Source organism: Alosa pseudoharengus, unplaced genomic scaffold, assembly GCF_046254945.1.
Source record: "Alosa pseudoharengus isolate Yale_2024_CS ecotype anadromous, Long Island Sound unplaced genomic scaffold, YU_APseudo_1.1 YU_APseudo_1.1_scf_10, whole genome shotgun sequence".
In the NCBI taxonomy this organism is placed as follows: domain Eukaryota; kingdom Metazoa; phylum Chordata; class Actinopteri; order Clupeiformes; family Clupeidae; genus Alosa; species Alosa pseudoharengus.
The window spans coordinates 867,417-892,260 of NW_027468565.1; the positions used below are offsets into that span (position 1 = coordinate 867,417).

A 24,844-nucleotide genomic window follows, 5' to 3' on the forward strand; every position below is an offset into this window, starting at 1 on the left:
CGGGAAGGAGGTGCGAGCTAGCTTTCTTGTTTTGTTTGAAGCGTCAACAGAAGTGACGTCACCCAATTGTGCTTAGAGAACCTTGGGAAATTTGTTACATTTGACAGAATATAGGTTTTAGGTTTCCTGAGATGAAAGTGTATGAACACTGTGACCTTACATCGCCACACAAATTAGCTTAATTCATTAATTCAATCATAAGATAAGCTACGCTATTAGTGTATGGATAACATGGATATGTTAACGTTACAATGTTTTCTCTCCACAATGGCAAAATGATAAGGATGGTGAATGGTTTGTGGTATTTCCTTCCTCACGGCTGCACAGGATCTTCCACAAGGACTCCGCCCTTTTTGCACAACCCAAAGAATTCCCACCCTGGAGAGTGTACTTTTAAGCTGGAGGCAGTCACCTAAGTCTTTGTACAACAGAGTGATTGCCTTGACCAGGCAGTGGGAGAGCCTTCGTTTTCGATAGCACATGGCCAGCTCAGTCTTGTGTAGGGGGCATGTTCAATCAGAGTTTGTGAAGCCACAGCTCCTCCTGCTGCATGTCAGGGCAGAAAGTGGGCAGTTCGATAACACTACTCTCAAGAGCTGAGAATAGCACAATAGCTTGATAGCAGGGATTTGGATGGAGGATGACTGTGGAGTCATCTATAGCGAAATGCAGGCATGCCAGATTCACCAACAAGATTGTTAGATTACTTACTTGCTTTTAAGGTCAGCGCAAGAAGGAAAGCTGTCTTGAGCAACATAATCTAAAACTCAATCTGATCCAGGGGCTTGAAGGGGCAGTAGAGAGAACTTTCAGCACCACCATGAGGTTTCACAGCTAAGTAAATTTGGATGTCTTCAGCATAGCTCTGAAAGGAAATCAAATTGTTTTTTGATGATTAGTCCATGTGGGAGCATATAAAAGTTGAATAATAGTGGCCCCAAGATCAACCCTTCGGGAACACCACATGTCAAGGACATCATTGTTGAGGTACAGTTGCCTATGCAGTAAATAAGCTATTTTCTTTGTTAATTTGAGCCAATTGATAACTATACCTGTAACTCCAACCCAGTGTTCTCGTCTGTGTAGTAATTTGTTGTGCTCAATAGTGTCATATGCTGCACTAAGGTCCAAGAGAAATAGGACTGATGTTTTTCTTGCATCTGTTTTGAGGGGTATGTCATTTAAAGGAACCATATGTAAGATTGTGGCCAAAACCGGTACTGCAATCACTTTCAAATTACTGTAGAGTGGTGTATCCCCTCCCCCTCCCCCCTGATTCGAGGTTGCCAACCCGGATGCCGAAACACTACTGACTTTGTGATTAGTACATAGGTGGCGGGTGGCGCATCTGGCCAAAAACACAACATGACATGATAAAACACATCAACATCAGTTGAGGGCTGCAACTTCACTTTTTAAAATGACAATATCCTGGCCGGACTGCTGTTGTCAGTGATATAAGTATTTGAAATGAACATGATTTCTTAATGTCTAGTAACATACCAGGGCCATTTTATGATTAATTGAAATACATTTCTTACAGACGGTTCCTTTAAAGGTACACTATGGAGGTTCAGGTATTTTTGGCGACTGTAGAGCTCCCTCTAGTTGCAATATATTTATTTTTTACTCTGCCATTGTATATAGCTAACTTTTCATGACTTGTCCCCCCTTTACACAATGAAAATGCTTTTGTTGTAGAGGTGAAGGATTAACAACAGGCAAAAACTAAAGAGTTATATCTACTGACAAGGTAATGTGTCACGATTCTTGCGAGATTTGTCGGGCCGCCGTTCTTTGCTGGTGATCTATATAGTGACTCGTTACTTCTATGCTGTATCGCTATGCTGGGTGATTGATTCACCTTTTACAAGTTTGTTTACCTTCGGAAAGGTTATATTGAAGTGAAAATCTTGCATAGTGTACCTTTAAAACCCAACTGAACGTAGTTAAAATATCCATTTGATGTTATGAAGGTGGTTAGTTGATTAAAGACCACTTTTTCAATAATTTTGCCAATAAATTGTAGATTTGATATGGGCCTGTAATTGTTTAGCATGGAGGCATCCAGGTTGTTGTTGTTCTTGATAAGGAGCTTTACAACAGCTGTTTTTCAAGGACTTAGAAAATGTGCCAGACAGCAATGATACATTTACAGTGTGAAGCACGTCTGTACCATTTTCAAGTCAATCAAGCAAGCCTCTGACATCAAGAAGCTGATAACAATGGTGTATTAGCCGTTTTGTGTCCGTGCTGAACATTCCATTTTTAGTGCTGGATGACCTCACTCAAAAAAAAATTTTTCTTAAGTATATTACATACCATTAATGGGATATACCATTAATGGGATATACATACCATTTGAATCAGAAGGACCAGTTCTATTATGATAAATTTAGTGATCAGTGTAAAAAAAATGCAGGAAATGTGATTTAGAATGTTGACAGAATTCACATTCTCTTTCTCACCAACAACATGCAACAGTATGCATAAAAACTAATGAAGTCAGACACAATGGTTTAGATGTATTTGGTCTATAAGAATAAACCATTTATTTGTATAGCAAACGATACAGTCAATAAGAATGATAAACAAAAAACATAACATTACCAGTAATACAAGTTAATATACTGAATAGAGACATAAAATACATTTGATTAACAGATACAACTTACTTATACAAATCAGTATAACCTGAAAACTATGTACATATATAAAATATATTTTTATTTATAAGCTAGGAATACAATCAACTTCAACTCGTCGCTGGCAGTGTACAAAAATTGATAGCCTAATGTTAACGGCCGCGAGTAGTGTCCACGAGTAGACCCAGTTGTGTTCTAACATTAGGCCTACCTTACCACATAAGGCTCTTGCATGTTGCTGATAACTTTGCCTGTCTAATGAATTTTAGCTCTGCGATTGACTTTGTTGTGATAATAACAAACTAGTTAATTTGCATGAGCAGCCTATTGAACTTAATTTGTGCTGTGGTGTTGATAATGTTGCTAACCTTTTGTGAACACCAAGCTGACTGTCATTCTGTGTTGCAACAATCTTGGATTGTTCTGATTCAAGTAGCCTAGGCTACGGAGGGGAGTCTCCGTTGTTTGAGTTACAAATCCTGATACACACACACACAATAGGCCTACATATGAGACGCTTCTCATCCCTAAGGTGGTGCAAAAGTCTGTGCACCTGTAGAAAAGATTTGTAACTGTACGACAGCTTTTTGTGCGTAGAATATTGATTTGTAATTGTAGAATATTTGTAATGGTAAAATATTTTTAACTGTAGGATGATTTGTAGCTGTAAACCCGATCCGTACCCGTAGAAAAGATTTGTAAGTGTAGGGCATATTTGTAATATTGACAATTACTTGTACAGGTCATGTTTAGCATTACAAATAATTTCTACAGTTTCAAAACGTGATACACACGTACAAAACATTTGAGTCTAATATTCTTCCATCTCTCTCTCTCTCTCTCTCTCTCTCTCTCTCTGTCTCTGTGTCTTCCTCTGTGTGTGTGTGTTTTTCTTTGTGTGTGTGTGTCTCTCTCTATCTCTCTCTCTCTGTATGTTTGTCTCTCTCTCTCTCTCTCTCTCTCTCTCTCTCTCTCTCTGTGTCTGTGTGTATGTGGGTCTGTGTGTGTGTGTATGTGGGTCTGTGTGTGTGTGTGTGTGTGTGTGTGTGTGTCTGTGTAAATTACAACATATCAAAAATCCCTACACAATTCAACGTCAGCAACATCTTGGCATTGTGTTTGCCAAATTTCACATGAATCTGACAAACCGTCTAGGAGGAGTATGTTAAAATCTATCATTTGACATCAGTGCAATTGTCATTCTTTCTGTTGCCAGTGGATAACGCTATGCCAAATATGCATTATAGGCATGTGAATATCATCATTACCATTCAATGACATTTATTGTTTATGTGGAAGGGTATTAAAATTTTATAATTTTGCATTTCACAACATACCAAAAAAGCTTCACCATTTAGAATCAGGAGCATCATGTATACCAACGTTGACATGAATTGGATCAACCGTCTATGAGGAGTAAAAATTTATCATGTCTACAACACACAAAATCCCAATTACCTCACTTCCTGTGGGTGTGGCTAATGGCATGTTAATACAAAAGTTGTTTGTTTTTGGGAGTTACACACACCCACCAAATTTGGTGTGTGTATCTAAAACTATATGCCAACCACAAGTCACAGTGGCCCAGTGGCAAGCCTTATTCCCTGTGTATCCAAGGTACAGTACCCTCCAGAATTATTGGCACCTCTGCTAAAGTTGACTAAAACCGGTATAAAAAATAATCTGTTGGTGATTTATTGTAATCTCAGAATAGAAAAAATAGGAAAAATTCAACCTTGAAGGGAAGCAAAAACACGTTACTCACAATTATTGGCACCCCTGAAAAATCTTATATACAAAACCTAACAGAAGCCTTTTCGGTATTCGTATTAAGACACGCATATTCACCATTCATTTGCTGTTATTAAATGTGAACAAAGACCCAACTTTAGAATAGGGAACATAATCTGCATTACAAAGAATTGATTATGAGTTATTTGTACACTATTAGCACTTGTGGTTTAGTGTCTAGTTCCATTTGAATAGACCATTTTTGATAAGTATTATTAGTGGACAATGTCCACTGGACGATGTGGGGAGATTTTGTAAAGACGAACGGTCTTAAATCCCTTGCTTTGTATTCTCCAACTTTATGGGGTGTCATAGGAGAATGTTACAAGCTGTTTTATTGGCAAAGGGAGGGGTGCCAATTATTGTGAGTGATGTGACTTTGGTAAAAATATTTATTTGAGATTTTCCTTTTTCTCAAAATAAATTTGCTTCCCTTCAAGGTTGGATTTTTGCCTGGGGCCAATCTCTTGCACTTAACTGCGTTGCGTGACACTTGGGGCTCTATTTTCCGTCCCGGCGCAATTGACTTTGTATACTCGCGCGTTTGTCTTTCCTATTTTGCAGTCAGCGCATATTGGAATTTTCCCTCCACAGGTACATGCCTGTAAATTAGGGAATTCGATTGCGCCCACGGGGGCGGTTCAGCGAAAAGACGGGGCGTGTTCCGGCGCAAACGTTCACTGTTGATATTTTGCAGTTTCAGAAAACAATTCCGCCACAGACCAGGAACTCCCTGGTCTAAAGTCTGTGGCGAAAATGCAGATGCTATTTTAAGGGCGCATGCATGACCACAGGCCTGCATGAATGAATGCGTTGCACACCAATCTACAGACACCCCCGTGCACAGACGGAAACATTCAAAGCCTTGATAATATTTGTCCATTTCCCGGTTTTGTTCGTGCATTGGTGACCTAAATATTTAGTAGCCTATATAGTACAACATCTACATGCAATATCTTTAGGCTACAACAACGCCTAATTATGACCTATTAATCTGGAAAACTTTACAGCCCTATAAAGGCTAAAGTTACTTTTAGTTTTGTTCCAATTTACCGTTGTGTAAGGTTTTAAGCACCATAATTTTGCCTACCTTGTTGTAGCCCATCTGAAATAACTCCAAGCTTTGCTATGTTCCCTCCATCCTTTCGTTATTTTCAAAAAACGTTTTATATCCATGATGGCCTTGAAGACTTGAGTTAGTGAATTAGCTTAAATCAGCTTTTCATGCGCTGTTAACCAGCAACAGATAGTACAAGAAAGCAGCAAGTATGGTTACAATTTCTGTACAATTTATGTAGTTGCTGCATCCATTCATTGTTATTTTCTCTCCTGCTCAAATAAATGTTGTGCGTGAATTAAGTTGATGATAACGTGTAAAACTCTGCTTTACAGAAAATATTGTAAATAGTCACGCAGTTAATGGGATACTGTGCAGAGTTGAAAGTTAGGTCAACTTAAACGAAGCCCTTGCTTTGCCGCCTGTGCTGCGCAACGCACACCTCAACGCAGCTCCTCTCATCTATACAATGTAGTTCCCATTTCTGTAAACCATACATAATTTCAAAGAAAAATATTACCACTCGAGGGAAATCAGTGTGGTGTCCATGTGAAAAAATAGGCATAAATCTAGCGTAGCCTACACATTTTCACGAATCACTGATGTGTTGATGACATAAATTAGGAAATGTTAGAGGACTTAAGGAGACGTGATGTTGAACTGCATGCCGATGCCATTTAACCCTAATGCCCCAGCGGCAGCACGGGAGAGAAGAGATTAACTGACAGAAGATATGCATTGTCTATAGAGAGGTAATGTTAGATTACATTGTACATTGCAAATATATCACCATGCATTCATAACCTCGTGATTCAGTGAGAATGATCCCAAAACATCGGAAAGTATGTCTTTGTGACAATTCTGTATTACATTTTGTCAAGATGAAAAATCAATAGCTAACTGTTCCCAACTGAACAGTGATTATAGCGCTGTGAACGCTCCTGGCTGCGCCTGGCAAATACGCCACCATAATAGCAATCAGCTATGGAACAAGCGTGCCTGTTGTTAAAGGGAATGTGAGATGACGCTCTGATTGGTTTATTGCACGTTACGCCCAAACCACACCCATGATTAATGTAGCTACTTCAGACAACCCCATTTTAGATTTGCGTCGGGCGCAACAGTCAAATATCCTGCCGGTAAAATAGCATCAGCGCCGAGATCCGCCCACAAAGTGAATTGCGTTTTGCGCAAAGATACTTCCGTTTTAGACCATTAAAATAGGGCCCTTGGTGTGTGTGCCAAGTTTCAAGACTTTTCGACCATGTTAACCACTTCAAAAAAAGGAAAGCAAAAAAGTAGAATAATAATAAATAATAATAATAATAATATTAATCCTTACAAAAACAATAGGGTGTTTGTGAAATGTGCATATTTGATGTGTGTGCTATTTGTTTTTGCATGTTATTTTCTGGTACATTTACTTCCTTGGCCAGGTGGGGGCGCAATGATATATCATAATCATAATATATATTAACCTGAGAGATTTCAGACCATTCATTTTAAGTAAAGAACATTTTTTCTGATACACTTTTTGGTTGGCTGAGTCCTAATCATAATAGCAGCTTATTAGGCTATGTGGTAGCAAATAATGGTAACTATCAAAGAAATAGATGTAATGTAGGAATCCAAACAGAGATATATTGCAACAGGTAATGGTGTATCTGACGAAGACCTGAGTGAAACGTTAACTTGAAACGTTGTACTTATTAAATCACACTGGGAGCAAAGAATAGCCTGACGAGCCAGACTCACATCAAGATGTATGGTCTGGGGACTCACCATTCACAGTGCTCAGTCCGAGGGGCGCGATAAACGGTTGTCTTTCAAATTCCCTCTGCACGCAATAGGATTGCACTACAACTCATGAGTCCCATGCATTGTCCCACCAGCGGAGCTAGTTGGCTAGTTGTTCAAACTTTTGCCAACTTAAAAAAAGATTAACTCATGTCACGCTGTTCGCCAACAGCAACATCAATCTTTTTTGTTTTCAAGTAGCAGGGAATTCATGCAAAACCATGGCAACTCTTTCATCATTATGTTAAGCCCGTCTACCGACTCTTTATGTGATTGGCCTGATCGAAGTTTAATTTTTCCAGCTCGCAAGCCAACGGAGAGTTGCTAGATTACCCTGGCAGCAAATTACATTTTGCTAGGGTGCGTCTAGATTTCTAGGCTACGCAAAGAAGAGAGTGGGCAGATATCTTCACTTTTTCCCCTTTGCAACTATCAAAGAAATCCCATAAACACAAAAAGGCCTAGGGTAGCCTACATCAAATGGCCTAAAGATTAGGCCCTTCTGCATAGCCTTTAGTGATTTGCATGCAGTAATTTGAATACTGACCTTAATCTAGCCTAATTTGGCTATTTAAAGGTAATTTATTGTCAAAACACAACACACAATGTAAAATAACAAACAATAAAGGACTTAATCAAACACAAACTACTATTTTACTAATTAGGCCCTTCTGCATTGCCTTTAGTGATTTGCATGCAGTAATTTGAATACTGACCTTAATCTAGCCTAGTTTGGCTATTTAAAGGTAATTTATTGTCAAAACACAACACACAATGTAAAATAACAAACAATAAAGAACTTAATCAAACACAAACTACTAATTTATTGACTATACAAATAATAAACATGTAGGAAGTTTAGAAGTTTCGAACCCAGAATAGACCTGCACACCACAAAAGTGCACCAAATACAACACAAATGACTCAACACACTTGGAGGAGGTATTGTTTCAGTATTAAGTATGGAGATATTTATAGCAGGTTTTGTATTGATGTCATAATTTCCCATTTTTTCAAATGTATTTATTACCTTTTGCCTCATTCATAATTTAAAGATAAAAACGTGATTTGGCCAGTCTGTGCATGTAAATGTATTGAGTGATGGTGGGTAGTTAGCATGGTTACAGTTGATACCACTGTTCCAAAGCCTGTTTCTTGTTGGTTGGTTCAACCATCGTTTACTAGGGTTGTTGTAGTTACCATTCAAAATGGCATTGATATGAGACAATGATTAAGCTTTTTTTTTACCAAGATCTACTTAATAGGTGTCCCAATATACCAAATTAATCGCCCTCTGTCAGCCAATCAGAAAATTGTATTTTGTGTCTCTGAGCGATAATTACATTACTGAGTTAAGAGGATATTATTATTACATTGTTAGGAAATTATTACATGTTTGGGTTCTATAATCCCTTGTAGGATGTCTGAGAATAAAGCTAATGTGCAAAATTCCATGCCTTTTCCCACCGTTAAATTAAAGGTTCACACACTTTCTCCAACTAAAAATATGTATTTTATTGTTAATAGCAAATTGTCTCTTTTTCAGATTTGGATGCACACCTGTTTCCATTTATTGTTGTTCATTGCTGTTGTTGCCCATTCAAGTGAAATTGGAAACCCTATAACTGATGATATTGAAAAAATATCTATATTGGTAAGTCATCTATTTTGCATATTTCAATTTTGCTGTAGACATTTTATGAGTGCAAAAAGCTGTCTGAACAAATCTGTCATGAACCCACTGAAGGTTCAGTGTTCTTACTACACATAAAGAAATGTTGTAGGAAGGTTTTTCACCTGGTGGTGGTGGTGGTGTGTGTGTGTGTGTGTGTGTGTGTGTGTGTGTGTGTGTGTGCATTAGCATTTAACAATGTGCAGATCCTTTGTGAATTGAAGAAAAAGAAATAGACCTATGTCAAGAATACCATGCATATTAAATGCCATTCTTTTTTATATTTCATCAATAGAAGCAAAACATACCTAAAGATTACAAGATCACTGTAAAATATATTCCAATGGAAGAGGTGAGTAATTTGTCAATAATAAAAAGATAATTGGTAAACACTTAAAATGGAATACTTAAATCAGGCATTCAGACCCTTGGGGACATACACTACTGTTCAAAAGTTTGGAATCATTGAGCCTAATTTTTAATTGAAATAACAGACATCAATACTGCCCTACAAAGGCAAAAGGCAGTAACTGCATTTTTGGTCGAAAATTAGTTATTGTCATTTTTGGGATATTTGAAAAAATATGAAAATATGAATTTATAAAAAAATATAGGGTTGTGTTCACAGTAACTCCCAAAACCATACTGCCCTACAAAGGCAAAAGGCAGTAACTGACCAGAGTGTCAAACAGAGAAAAATTACTTCAAAGTTTTTTTTTGTTTTGTCTACACAAAGGTATTAATAGGTAGAACAATGAAAATCTGGTGACTTGTTGCCCTGATGAAGAAATGTATGTATATAAATAATCTTGTGCTTAAAGTTGACCTTTAACCCTTATTTGTCAGATACTGTACTCTGCCTTTGTATTATGTACTAAAAATAAGTTTTCGTGCAAAGGCAAAAGGCAGTAACTGGGGCATTGAGGAGACAAAGAAAGAAGACATTGTAAAAAAAACTTTGTCCTCTTATGCCCCCCAATAAAAAAGGCTTTCTGGCTCTCACTTCTTGTGGAGGAGTGACAGCATAATTCAAGTCAAGTTTATTGCATCCAAAACAATGGAAATAACATTGCTTATGTTATGCCCACCGTCATAAGAAACCTCAATTTAAAGAATGGGTCACTTGTTTTTATCTCCATACATTAATTTTAAACCATCCATTAATTTGCTATCTTTGCGTTCTCTTTCAAATAAATTATTGTTTTTAATTATCAGATATAGTTGTATTTATTCATACTGTACACTCTTGTGTCATCTATCTGCAGTTACCCTGTTGGTTTTGCTGGACACAAAATTGAAGTTCTTTAGTCTACGCATTGACTCCAACTGAATGCACTCCCAGCACTGGATAGCAACAACTAAATGTCTAAGTAATTGTGTGTCATCTAAAACAAATGCCATGATTTAGACTTTAATGAAGGTGTTCAGTTAATGATCTTCTATATGGTGGTAAGCAAATATTGATTATATGTCACTTACTGCCTTTTGCCTTTGCACGACTCCTCTTTATTTTTTAATACATAATACAAAGGCAGAGTACAGTATCTGACAAATAAAGGTCAAAGGTCAACTTTGAGCACAATATTTTTTATATACACACATTTCTTCATCAGGGCAACAAGTCACTGTATGTGTAGACAAAACAAAAACTTTAAAGTCTTTTTTTTCAGTTTGACACTGCCTTTTGGCTTTATAGGGCAGAATATATGTCTAATAGAGCAAGCAAGAGCTGTAAGAATGTATGCCGCGACCAACTTTTGATTCTTTGATAAAGACAGCAAGTTCATTATTTGTGGGTGCTATTACATTAGAATTTCAGCCCATACAAATGAAAAATTCCACATTAACAGGTGGAAAAAAATAAGCATAATTAAAATTAATATTTTGTAACGTTTCTTATTCTTATTCCATAATCTCCTAATATACTGTACATCCCTCCTCAGGGCTCTAGAGTGTGTCCAATTTGGTTGCATGCACGTGCGAGTAAAAAGGGTTTTAAGGGTGCGACTAATTTTTTCCTGGGTTGCACTGGTGCACCTAATGTCAAACTTAATGATGGTGTTTGAGGTCTAAGTTGCCATACAGTCATGAGTGAACAACAGATACAACAGGGAACTTAACATGCATCCCTGTGGGGAGTGTTAGAGTGGAGGAGATTATGTTACCCAGGGATCCAACTGCAGAGGTAGGAACTGATGTTTAGGTCTCTCAGTTTCAAGATAAGCCTGGATGGAACTATGGTGTTACAAGCAGCGCTGTAGTCCATAAAGAGCATCCGTACATAGGTGTTTTTCTTAACCAGGTGAGAGAGAGCAGTGTTCAAAGCAAATGCTATTGCATCGTCTATGGACCATTTTTCGCCTGTTGGCAAACTGGAGTGGGTCTAATGTAGAACACAGGAAGGATGTAATATGATCTTCTAAAAATATATTTCTTGGTGGAAGAGTGATTATCTAGGAATAACTCGTTATATTTCTAGTTGCTGTACCTTTACTTTATGAAACTTTGCCAGGTATTTATAGGAACAGTTTTATTAAAGCAATAAGCCACTCGAGTCCGTAGGTTACCTACAGCCTCTCAGGGCTTATTGCTTAATTAACTAACTGCTCAAAGTACTTCATGCCAACAGAGGCAAGGGTGGAGTCTGGTGTGACTGAAGGAAGGATGGGATCCGGTGACTTGAGCAATGGTGGCTGTAGTGCAGTCAGTGGACCAAGAGCCAGGTCTCTTAATCAGCTTGTTTAATTTGTTGTCATTTGCATTGATGCTGCCCCAACAGATGGCTGCAAGGAAAATTGCAGTAGAAACAACAGACTGGAAACACATATTCAACATTCTGCTGCACACATTAAAGGACCTACGCTTCCTCAAGAAATATAGTTTCCCATCCTGTAGACAGCCACAGTGTTGCACTTTCCAGTTTGTTGTCAAGGTATACACCCAGGTATTTGTAGTTTTCCACTACCTCCACCTCTTTCCCCATGATGGAAACAGTGTTCAACTTTGTCTTGGCCACACCCCACATAAAGCTGTCCACCAGTTCTTTATACTCAGTCTCTTCCCCATCCTTAAAGGGACCCTATACAGTTTTGTACATTTCTTCGCTTTTTGCTCGCAGTTTTCTCTACAGAGCTCCGCCTACAGCTTCAAAGTATTTACAACACTCCTCGCTTGGTCAGTCTGCCGTTTCCTCTCTCCCTGTTTACTCACTTTCTGCTTCTTTTCGCCGGCTCTGCCATGACTAATATTTGACAAACTCCATTGCTACCTTGTTCTAGCCAGTGCCTGGCGTGTATGTGTGTGTGTGTGGTGCCGTAAAGCAATTTGTTACATCGCGAGACTTTCTGACTCTGAGGCCGGTGGCTCACTGGACCAAAGTTACAAGGCTGGTTTATCCGCTCACAAACGCAAGGGGGAAGCGAGACGGCCACCATTCAACCCGGAAAAAGTCATATAACCATTCCAATGACTCCTTAGCTGTTAAGTTAATGTAAATTAAGCTAAACACATCCCAGCACTGAGTTGTGCTGAAAGTCTGAAGTGTATGGTGTAAAGAGGAAATGTGAGAATACAGTCCCCTGCGGTGCTCCTCTGTTGCTGATCACCTGTTCAGACACACATCCTCTGGTCTGTCCGTTAGGTAGTCAATGCTCCATGGAGGTGTTCACCTGCACGGGAGAAGTCAAAGAACATTATTAACACTGAAATGCCAGCTTCATCCAGGTGAGTGTGGGCTCGCAGAAGAAAGTAGATGATGACATCCTCAACACCAACCTGAGGGTGGTAGGCCACTATTGCAGTGGGTCCATATATGTGGTCATCTGAGGTCTGAGATGGGCCAGCATCAATCTCCCCAGGACTGTCATGCAGTGTGATGTTAATGCCACTGGTCTATAGTCATTGAGGACAGATGGAGAAGACTTCTAAGGTACCGGAACAAAGCAGGATGTCTTCCACAGCACTGGAACACCTCCTGACACAGACTGATCTTAAATAGGTGCTGCAGAATTCCACATAGCTGGTCTGCATAGTCCTTAGAACGGAACATTAAAAATATAGTACTTCACCGACCAAAGATTTCAGAGCAGCTGTGTAGCGTTATATAATCTGATTTTTTTTGAGCTGGACATAAATAAATGGCTGCATATTTTGTATCAACATATTTACTGGTGTGTATTTTTGTAGTTTAAAAAACTGCCAAATGTTTTTATTAAAAAACAATACTTTTAGTGATGTGATGACCATAAAAGTGCAAAACAATGAATGTAGACTCTGACTGGTGCTGACTTAGTCATTTGCCCAGACTTGTGACCAGAATATTTAGATTCAGGAAGATGATCCAGTGCAAGATGAGTAATGTGTAGGTTGCTCACACACACAATATGCTACACTCCCTCCCTCACACCAAATCCACTCACTCAGCCATTTGCTCATTTGCCCATTTCACTTGCTCATCCACACTTATAGGTTTGCCTGTTTTTGGTAGAACTTTGGAACGACTTTGACTTTGATGTGTCCTCCAAATCTGATGATACACAAGGCACCTTTCTGAGGAATGTTGCTGGGCAATGAGTATTGTTGTTCTAGCACACCCCCTTTGATATTGGGCAACTTATTTTTCTTGAGAACTTTAATTATCAGTAGGCAAATTAGCATTATCATCCAGTCTGTACACATGGAACCGGTTATGTGGTTTGCTCAAAAGGTTCCGCAATTGTTGAGTCAACTTGAGCTTTGCATTGGGTTGCAGTTATTTTACTTTAAAGCCCACATTTAGGCTATGAGATGTAACAGGCAGGTCAGCATAGTCTGTTGACAGTTTTAGGGCAGATTTATTTGCAGATTTATGGCATGTCTTGTAGGGAGAGAATAGCAGTTGCTCCCAAACACTGTCCACTTAATCAACAGTCAGAGTATATATAGTAAGACATCCCATATTTAAGTATGCATCTTGCTTAGATGGTAAAACACCTTATGACCATTATATCTTTGTATTTTTGGGTCAAATAAAAATTCGGTAACACTTTACTTGACAGTATCAACATAAGTGTGACATGACACTGTCATGAACACATGACACTGTTATGACACATGTTTGATCTACTGCCCTCTGGGAAGAGGTACAGAAGCCTGCGCTCCCGCACCACCAGACTCACCAACAGCTTCATACACCAGGCTGTTAGGATGCTGAACTATCTCCCCCCTCTCCCCCCTCCTCCCTCAGCTACATAACATCCTGGACTTTGGACCCACAATGGCTGCCTTGCACTACTCCACTTGCACTACTCCACTTGTACACTTGCACACTTTGCACACTTTGCAACTTGTTGTTGTTGTCCTGTTGTCCTGAAAACACAACACATTTCTGCTGCTCTTACATAACTTGCAACACTATGCCACCTGCTTACTTAGATCAAACAGAACTACCTCAGCCATTTATTGGCCTGACTTTGCACTATTATATTGACTGTCTATGCACAATTGCACAATTTCAACCCAATTTTGCTGCTCTTATTTCTTCACTGTATGTGCCTTCTTATTTACTTTTTTTATTATTTACTTGAATGTTATGTTTGTCTGTGGACTTAAATTGGTAGAATATGTCTTGTCTCCACCGTGGGATAGCGAGAAATGTAATTTCGATCTCTTTGTATGTCTTGGCATGTGAAGAAATTGACAATAAAGCAGACTTTGACTTTGACTTTTTGAATTTGACTAAACCCTAATCCTAATGTAGAGACACTGATGATGCTTCGATCAAAGTTTTAAGTTATGTCGAGCCTTCTTAGTGTTTGAAAAATAACGATTTTGACGCGACCATGTAGCCTACTAAACTAAAGTTTGACTCGGGTACGTCGTAGCCTATTTCAAGTGACAAAATCTATGACTAAAGTTTAGCTGACAATATAACATCCTACTCCACTGTGACTTCGTTCGTGACACTCCTGTTAATAGGCTAAACTAGAAAGAGCTGAAATAACTCACACCAACCTTATTTGCACCTTTTATTCACATTTGCTCAAAGATTTCATAAGTATAAGCCCTTTTTCGCTCCCTACGTTGATGTATTCCAAGCGATCTGCTTCGGGGGCGGGGACATAGTAATTGAAACACCATGCCTGGGTAACGTAATCGCTCTCAGGGACGCTCTCTGTTCGCTGGTTGGTTTAGCTGCCCAACCTCCGAAGTAAACGAGTACGAATCAACCTATTCCAGACGGAGTACTGTAGGGAAAAGAAATCGACCGGAAGTACATAGGCAGGCCGAGGCCAGGCTAGAGTACAAGTACAGACAACGAAATGCAGTTTGTGTCTAACCAGAAGTGCAAAAAAAGTGCAATGTGATATACAAAGTAGGTGGTGCATAGACAGGACAAAAGATATAGTGCATATAGACAGTAGTATACAGTTGTTTTCAGAAGGTGGTTTAGAGTAGTATAAATTAAATATAAGTATGTGCAGTATATTAGCAGTAACCTTATAAGAGCAAAATAAATATGGCTATGCAATATGAACAATGTATGAACAACATGTACAGATACAGTATGTGCAATGTAGTGGCAGTGCCATTAGTAAAAAAAACAATATAGATGCAGTGTATTAACAGAATATATTACAGAAAAACTGAATAAATATGAATATTTAGAATGAACCATATAAACAGATATGTACAGTATGTACAGCTATGTGCAGTGTGGTAACAGTACCATTGTAGTGCAGAGACAGTAACATTATAATAGTATTAAGAATAAGTGTATGTGCAGGATGAAGAGCAGTATATGGCTATGTATAAGTGTAATTACAGTATGTACATTTGTAAATAAATAGACACTATGGATGGGAAAGGGAAAGGGTAGTGCGGGGGGGGGGGGTATGTCCGCCTCCTTGTTGTCCCTGTCAAGGCTGCCATGGTCGTTATTCTAGTCATTACTGCGACTTGCAGATATGAGTAAACTTCTGAACCAAAGGTGATAAAGTGATTCTGTTTTTTTTTTTTACTGAGAACACAACATTGTCTCTTTCTCAAACACTATGTCTACAACAGAAATTAGATAACAAATGAGATATGAGATATCTTGACAACTTGATACTTTCGTGTTTTTTGAGGTTGAATTTTGAAGGTATTGTTTTAAACTATGTGTGTTACCCTCAAAGGTATTAACTATGATGTATACCATTTTAAAGAGCATTGTCCTCTACTCAGTATCAAAGGTGATACTTAGTAGAGGACAAAATTGTGAATCTCTCATACACTCTAGGTTTTTCTCTCTCTGCAACAGAATTGGGAGGGGGGGGGGGGTGAGATTAACTGGTATTTTCGAGTTTTTTGGGGTTATATTTTGAAGATGTTTTTTAAAATGTATGTGTTCTCCAAAAATTGAATGTTCCTTGCAGTCTGCAAAGGGACACAGTATTTTATTTTGATACATGGTGTGGCTACTGTAGTTTATAGTTTATTTTGATACACTTAACATTAGGGTACTTGATATTTAAAAAAAATCATCCCTGGCTAGTGCTATCCCTGACAAACATTTAACTATCACCTCCTCTGAGCTTTTTGTACAAGCCTTCATATATAAGTACAAGAAAATGGCAGATTTACTGATAATCTGATTTAAAGAGTGGGATTCAGTTAGCTCCGTACTCATCCTTGTTCTGTGTGTTTGCCCTTCTAGTTGGACAGGAAACATGATAAACTATTTTGTTTCCTATTTTATTTTGTCCTTTTACACATTGTCTTTGTACTTGTACTTGTACTTGTGCACAATGACAATCTAATCTAATCTATTATATTCTCTCCTTTCCTGTGTGCGTCTGGAGGGAGAGAAAACTAGTTTGATACCATATTGTTGGTCATTAATAGAAGCCCTTTGAATCATGAGGAAGTAACTGCCTATTCCAAAATAATCAAGCACCTTATATAGGAGAGCTTTGCCATTACAACATAGCATGTATGACTGGACTAAATTGATACTTGATTTGATCCAAATTCATCACATTTTGTACTTTATTTAATGGATAACATTAGTTTTATTTTCTTTCAGTGATTCCACACTTTTGAACAGTAGTGTATATTACATGTCAATTTACATAATTGTCCACATTAATTAAGTTAAAAGCCTTCAACACATTATCTTCCAGCAATCAGTTTCAATTTTAAAAATATTTTACTGTGTTTATTTACTTCAAGTAAATTCAACCTACATGTAAAATAGTTTATTATAGAATCGACCAACACTGATGAAGGGAGAAGCCCTTTCAAAAAGGTGTAACTTTTGAGCCTTTGTTGGTACTTTCAAACTGGCAAATGCAACCTAGAACAATATTTATAGGAATAACGCTCTACTGGGCAATGGCCACTATAGGAAGTACAGTGCAACCGGAGAGTTTTCAGACCCTTTCAAGTTTTACATATTTTGTTATTTTTCAGACTCATCTTAAAGTGGATTCAATTATTTTTGTTTCTCAACACATGACAAAAAAGCAGGTATTTGGAGTGTTTCATAAATTTATAACAAATAAAAGACTGAAATATTCCATTTCCATTTCCATCCACAAGTATTCAGACCCTTTGTTATGATGCTTGCAATTGAGCTCTGGTGCATCCTACTTCTATCAGTTGTCCTACAACTTGATTAGAGTCCACCTGTGCCTAAATGAATTCACTGGACAATAGGAGAGTCACACATCTCTTTATATAAGGTCTCACAGTTGATGGTGTATGTCAGAGTGAAAACCAAGCCACAAGGGTAGAGAGAATTGTCCGTAGACCTGCGAGACAGGGTTTTGTGAACACACAGATCTGGGGAAGGATACAATGTTCTGCATTTCTCCATTTTAAGATGAGTCTGAAACAAAATGTGGAAAAATTAAAAGGGTCTGAAAACTTTCCAGTTGCACTGTAGGAATACAAATGATTATTGACTATTCTAGGTATTCTGTTTTTGTGTAAATATATATTCCATGATGCATATATTTGATTTACAAACGTGCCTTACATTGTGCTAATTCACACAGAGTGGTTTGTGCTGGGTGAGACTAAATGTATTTCACTTGGAAGAAAGTTTAAAAGTCTTGGCCCGCAAATTTGGAAATATTTCTTCAAACAGAGACCATATAAACACATTTATACAGATCCTACGAGAGATGCGGTATCACATTGGCAATGTCTTGGTGAGTACTTCTAAGTGGCTACACATTTAGGATTCGGAGACAAAGGGCAAATAGTCGCTCTGACTAATGGATTCTCTCAACATCCTCATACTTGAACTCAGTTGGACTCTTAATTAGCAGAAAAAGTGTTATCACAATGTAACTACACTTAATTTAGTCAAGCTTATTAAGAGATTGGATTGATATATTCCTAGTTACAACGTAATATGTTAAAATGCTGTCCTGTCCATTTCTCTGAAGGATGATACAATGCTGGAATTTCAGTGCCACTACAGGGAAGAAAAGTGGCCGACAGGGGATTATTTTGATTTTGTTGAATATTTCTTTAAAATGGCCAATTCTTCCAGAGAAGATGAAGATTGTGAATCCCCACCCTGCCCAACATTAGAAGGTACCACAACAACTTCATATGCCACAAAAGGTACTAATGCATCATTTCATTAGCCATTCACTTATTTTCCTTGATCAGTTGTGAAAGTTCATATAGTCATGGCCTGTGCCAAACACGTTTTAACTTGTTTAAGTCACTGATGTTAAACATCTTTTGTATGTGCTACAGTTATCTTGGTTCAGTAGTAAACACATGCATTGACATTTAAAGCACTAGCTTACAGAAGACCACATTTCTATCAGTCTTTTTTGCCCAATGAAATAGAATGGAGACATTTTTCTGCATAGAGACAGCTCCAAAATATATTTTCTGAATAATTAGAGCCTTTCCAAATACAAATCCTGTAAATTCTTATATTTCACCTGTACTTTGATGTAGGCTCAGAAGTAGTTGTAACATACTGTGGGCCAGATGTACATACATTTGCGAACGTAGCGTTATCAGCGCCAAAAAACGCAGATATCGAACGTGGTATTTATCAAACTTTCACTTCATCTGGTAATCTGCGCCTTTCTCCGCCTTTCTCCACCCCGTACCGTAAAACGTCCACAACTGAACGGCATAACCTACATACTGTACAAGCGCAGTTGAATGAAGTTAACTGATGACAACATTAAAAAGAATCAAACGTTTAGCAATCATGAAATAATGCAATACATGATAAGATGTCAACAGCAGGGAGATAATGAAGATCAGCAGTTCTACTCAAACTACTTATGCGCGTAGTTGTAGGCTATGGAAGATTGGTCAAATCTAGCAAATTTAAGTGGATGACTTGAAAGTGAAAGTAAGACATTTGAAAGGCCAATGGAAGTTAAGATTGCTTTTGATATAGTACAAGACGCAAAACTGCTGCTCTAAATTGAATCTTGAATTTCCCCTGGAGATCAATAAAGTATCTATCTATTGTAGTGTTGTGAGGGGTTTTCTGAGTTCTGAGGCCATGTGGGCAATATTAGGACAAGAACAAACTGTGTTAACAGAAGATTGGAGCTTTTATTTTGCTACAATTCACTCTTTACAGTAACTCAGGAAGGGTCAGAAAAATACTCAACCAAAACTTTTATAGCTCCGTCTCAACAACAGTTGACATTCATTTAAGTCCTCCAGATAAATCCAAACTCAAAAGTCCAAGGTCCAAAACTCAAGTTCCAGCTTTCCAGTCCACAAACGTATCTTTCTTGGAGCTGAGTTCCCAAAGCTTCCTCCGTGTGCTTCTTTGTCTTCCACCAAGCACACCTTTTGTTGGCCTCCCTTCTGCCTTGATGATTAATCCCAAACACCTGCACTCCTCCCATTGCATTATGGGAGATGTAGTTTCTACGAAGGCGGCCATCTTGGGACTTCCATGACCTCCTTCTACGGGAATGTACCGTCCGTCCACGACATGTCCCCTCGGGATGCCACACTATCTATCTATCTATCTATCTATCTAAATAGCGATTCTGTTGTCGTTGAAAGGTTTTCTTATTGACGCATTTAACCGCAATTTGGATTAGCACCTACTTTTACAAGGCGGAAATATTTAGGCGCAGAATAGACGTGCGCTTTCACAGGCAGTTTTGGTACATACCGCGGAATACTTCATTAGGCACTCTTTATGCTTCATCTCCCATCTCTTTACGTTAAACACCCACTTTCCCCTTGACCCTCCCATGAATGCATATGCATGACACGGAAAAGCGCAATTTGCTTTTTTTTTTTTAACTCCAGCGACAGGCAGTCTGCGCCTTTACCTCAGTGCGGCCTGTTTGTACATACCTCGCCATGATTTTACGCGCACGTTGTGAAACAAATATGCCTGAACAAATATGCCTGAAGTGGTCGCAAAAGCGTTAGTACATCTGGCCCTGTGAGCCTCCAGCTTGTCAAGGATGAGGAATATTATTTTGCATAGTGATTTTCTGGCTATTTGTATACTTGGCTTTAATAATAGTAGTGATTTTAAAGTGGCATTTTCCAACAAAGATCGAAAAAGGTAGAAATGAGCCAATGCTGTTAATATGGGGTTTTTTTTGCGGCTCAGTCCCCAGATGCTTCTAAGCACAGAATGACCTTTGTTAGAATGTGGTTCATTGTCTTCATAAGTGAGATGTACCAGCAAGCTGTGCCAGAGTTTTAAATGTCTTACATGGAGTCATTTTCTTAGGGCATTAACTTAACTCTCCTCTCTCTACCCCCACACCTATACTCTTTCATTTTTGTCAGCAGGATCTGTTAGTCCACCTTCTGCAGGAACAGGTCAACTAAAAGATAAAGGTATTAAACCAGTTCATTCACATAACATGAATAATTGGTAAATATGGGTTTATTATACTGAAATATTACATCAAAGGAGATCAACAAGAGGATCTTGGCACTGCTATCAAACTTTTAGCCCTTATTCCCAGGGTGTGATTTGTCCAAAAAACAGAAAAAGGGGGGGGGGGTTGTTAATCGTGAAAAAAAAGCAATCAACAGGCCTAATTCTTAACGGTAGGCCCTATTACATTTTGAACAGATGAACATTCATCTTTAATGCAAATTAAGAAGACATGAAACATTTCATTTCCGTGTAGGCCTATGTAATATGTATACAATGTATTTATTTGCATGGGGATGTTCACGAATTCTGAGACTGCCAACAGTTGGGGTCAGTTGTATGTTAGTGCCAGCAATGTAGGCTATACGTGTCAGAAAACTCTCAACCTGCCTGTCACAACCTGCCTGTTATTACAGTGCATGAAAATGCACTGTTCTATTATCCGAAGTCTTCTTCTTATTACAGTGCATGAAAATGCACTGTACTGTTCTTCCTAGGCTTCTTTTTCTTCTAACGCAGCTAATGCAGCTTCAACCGTTTGATATGGATTAAATAAAAAATAAAAAATAAAGAGGTGGTTATATATTAAGAAATAGTGCTCCCACAGTGAAAGTTGTTGATAAGGTAGTTGTAAGAATGTTTGTAAATGTTTCAATATGGTAGTCAGTGTAGTTGCAATGGTGTTTCAAGATGGAAAGATGAGAAAAGAAATGCATCTCTCCCTTCAGTGCTCTTGACAAAGTGCTAGTTTTGCCTGTACACTAGCGCCAGCTGTTGTTTGGCGTGAATTGCTGTTTTGTAACTGGCTGCACCCCTGTTTTTGTGTCCCATTTACAGAATCATGGTTGTGTACCAACACACACACACAATGGATAGTTAGAGTAATGGAGATGTTGGTGGAATGTGATAAAAAGTGTATTGGCTTAAAAGCGGCTCTTACGTTTTTTCCCCTAGAATGATGCCTATTAAGAACAATACAGTGCTACTTCTGTAGTTACTTCTATAATTGGTTATGTATAATTGGTTATGTAATGCCATAGATCTGTTTTAAGCAGCCAGAGCAATAGTTATTGCATGTTTCTTCCTCTTATCATGTCCTTTATTTTTATACACAGAAAAGATTCCATGGGTCCTTCCAGAAAACATAGAAAAAAGCCTTCTGTCACTTCTACTCATTCCAGTCATTGCCATTTTGCTTCTATTTGCATGGAAGGTAAGGTCCTCTAATTTTCGATATTCTGTAGCAGAGTTGTCAGTGCGTGTTCTTTGATGTGACATTTTTAAGTCGTCATGAAATTATTACTTTATTGACAGATCAAATCTAGAAGACATGTTGCACTGACAGACAAAAAAGCATCATCACATGATGTCACCAAAGGAGTGGATGGCAGCTCACCCCAATTAGAAACTGAAGCCCTTGAGGAAAAGTAAGATATTTATACATTTAATTTTGACTATGCCAAATTCAACTGAATACATTAACCTTACACCTAAACGCTAATTTCTTACAACAGCATTACAATATCCACGTGATTATTTCAGCTGTTACGTACAATGGAGCATTAGGGCCACACATGAAGAAAATATATTTTTGCTATGGCGAAATTAAATTCGACATGTTGACAAAACTAGTTTGGAGAGAGAACGACCGCTCCAAAGTAGCTGCCACCGAATCGGACAGTCAGTCTCAGGGCTCTATGTCTTGCACTCAAGTGCAATTGACTTTGTACACTGGCGCTTGTAACATTCCTATTTTGCATCCAATGCACAGCGGGCTTTTCCCTCCTTATAGACGCGCGTCGGTAAATTAGGGAATGAACTTGCACTCCCGGGGGTGGTTCAGCGAAAAAAGGAGGCGTGTTCCGGCGCAAACGTTCCCTGGTGCTATTTTGCAGTATCAGAAAACAATTCCGCCACAGACCAGGAAAAACCTAGTCTAAAGTCAGTGGCGCGTTATTCAGATGCTACTTTAAGGGTGCATGCTTGGCAATAATGTGGCGTGTGCCAATCCAGGCTCATAATTTTTCAATTGCACAGTGAGATGGAGTACGTCTTGGGATAGAGAATTAGACGTGGGAGGGAGATGGTCTGCCGGCCCAGACAGATCTATCTCTCCCTCAGTGAGGAGGAATGTAGGCGTAAGCTACGCTTGACCCGTCAGGCTGTGATAGATGTCTGCCATCTCCAAACGTTCGGCATACTAAAGATGCGCTTCAGGTGTTTGGATAGGTCAGGAGGCGCTTTACAGTACAGACCGCAAAAAGTTGCTGCATTCATTAATCATGGATGTGATGAGGAAATATTAGAGGACTTAAGGACACGTGATGTTGAACTGCATGTGCCGATGCCATTTAAACCCAAGCTGCATTTTTTGTGTGTGGCCCGCCGGCCAATTCTCAAGACCCAATGTGGCCCTTGAGTCAAAAAGTTTGGCCACCCTTGCACTAGAGTATGTGCTTTTTGAACAGTGAATGTGAAGTTTAAGTGCAATATGCAAGATTTATGTACACATAGATCTCTTTGTAATTGAATATTTGTTTTTATTTTGTTACAGAAAATGTTTGAACGTCATTGAAATTACTGAGGAGGTATAATTCAGTCACAGAATCTTGGTATATATGGTAAGATTTAAGAAATATATCATATAAGGTATAGATAACAGTGTGTTTTGTTGTCTATTATGCATATTAACCCACACTTACGCTATACTAATTTAATAATTACAGATCATTGTCCAAAGGCAGATTGGGAGAGCAGTTGATGGTTACATTTTTAGGAATGTCATTCTGGACTCATTTCTGATCCTATAAATACTGCTGCTACAACACTGCAGGAGCATGTGTGTGCACTGCAAGCTGACATGACACAATTATCTACAGATTTGATCTTGACATATTCACTAAGCAGCCAAGTTTTTCCCCTGACTGGATGATGTCATTTTTTTCTCTTGGAGGAATCTATGTAGTCACCTGAAAGATACTGAGAGAGTTATGGTTAAAAGCAAAGATGCTCATTATGTAAGCATTCATTTGGAAGACCTCAGAAGAAAATACTCTGGAAGGGCTACAATCATTTTTTCTTTAAGGAGTAAGTATAAATGACTACCTCCACATGCACTGGTCTTAATCGCCATCTTTAATGTAATACCTTATTTTAAACTGGGTTATGCATGGATAACAATGGAATATTGCTATGAAATATTGAAATATTTCATCTGTTCTGTGTATCATGTTGAATCACTAAGCAAGCAATGTGGATTTTATTTATTTGTTTGTCTAGACAATTTGCTGGTTATATGTGCATTTTTAATGGCAGTTGGTATTTGTAGTAGTAAAACTGCAAACTTGTGCCATGAACCTTTTGATATATTTAATCAAAATCTACATCCATGTTCTCCTTGTGTTTCTCTAAATTACATGTACATTCTTCACTATGGTCCACGGTGGTGATTTTATGAAAGAAAAAAAATACACAAAAGGACTTTCTTGATTGAAAAATAGATGTGAGTGAAATCACTGTGTGCAGTGTGTGCACTGTGTGCAGTATAGTGTGATGAAATAAAGATGCATTCCTATTTACTATGTAAAATTAACTGTTATAAATGAACAATGTGGATGTGGGAATATCAAGCAAGAATGATTAAAGTCATTACAATGCTATGACACTTTACAATAAATTGTATGTATGTCTCATTTACATATATACATATGTATTGTTTATTTAGTTCCACTATATTCTGTGAATACAGTAGATGTGTTGATCTTACTCATACATTCATTGACTTGTGTCTTTTACTTCCAATGATAGACAGTGCAGCTACTTTTGTATTTGCAAAGCAAGGGTTTGAAAATAAAAGTTATTGGTAGTCTACAAAGCACACATCAGAAACAGTCACCTAATCACCATAAATATCAAAATGATTAAGTAATATCAGGCATCCAACTTGCTGGCCTTTTATGGTTAGTCTTAAGATCAGATTTATGGTCTGCACCTATGTTGGACTGTTTGACATTAAG

At 38.3% G+C, this 24,844-nt stretch overlaps 1 protein-coding gene across 7 annotated transcripts in view; it reads left to right on the top strand.

The window, feature by feature from the left end:
- Positions 1-24,504, top strand: part of kitlga (kit ligand a) — a 104,693-nt gene extending 80,189 nt beyond the window's left edge. For 3 of the 7 annotated variants that reach the window (XM_076302586.1, XM_076302574.1, XM_076302592.1), the window contains 9 exons: positions 8,837-8,944; positions 9,258-9,314; positions 17,980-18,135; positions 18,376-18,556; positions 20,735-20,785; positions 21,944-22,041; positions 22,143-22,255; positions 23,383-23,449; positions 23,555-23,915. In XM_076302586.1, coding sequence (XP_076158701.1) covers positions 8,843-8,944; positions 9,258-9,314; positions 17,980-18,135; positions 18,376-18,556; positions 20,735-20,785; positions 21,944-22,041; positions 22,143-22,255; positions 23,383-23,422 — 798 coding nt within the window. In that variant the 5' untranslated portion in view covers positions 8,837-8,842 and the 3' untranslated portion in view covers positions 23,423-23,449; positions 23,555-23,915. Of the gene's footprint in view, positions 1-8,836; positions 8,945-9,257; positions 9,315-17,979; positions 18,136-18,375; positions 18,557-20,734; positions 20,786-21,943; positions 22,042-22,142; positions 22,256-23,382; positions 23,450-23,554 lie in introns of all 7 variants that reach the window. The other 4 variants (XM_076302597.1, XM_076302602.1, XM_076302578.1 and 1 more) reach the window with 4 other exon arrangements.
- The last annotated feature ends 340 nt before the right edge of the window (positions 24,505-24,844 follow it).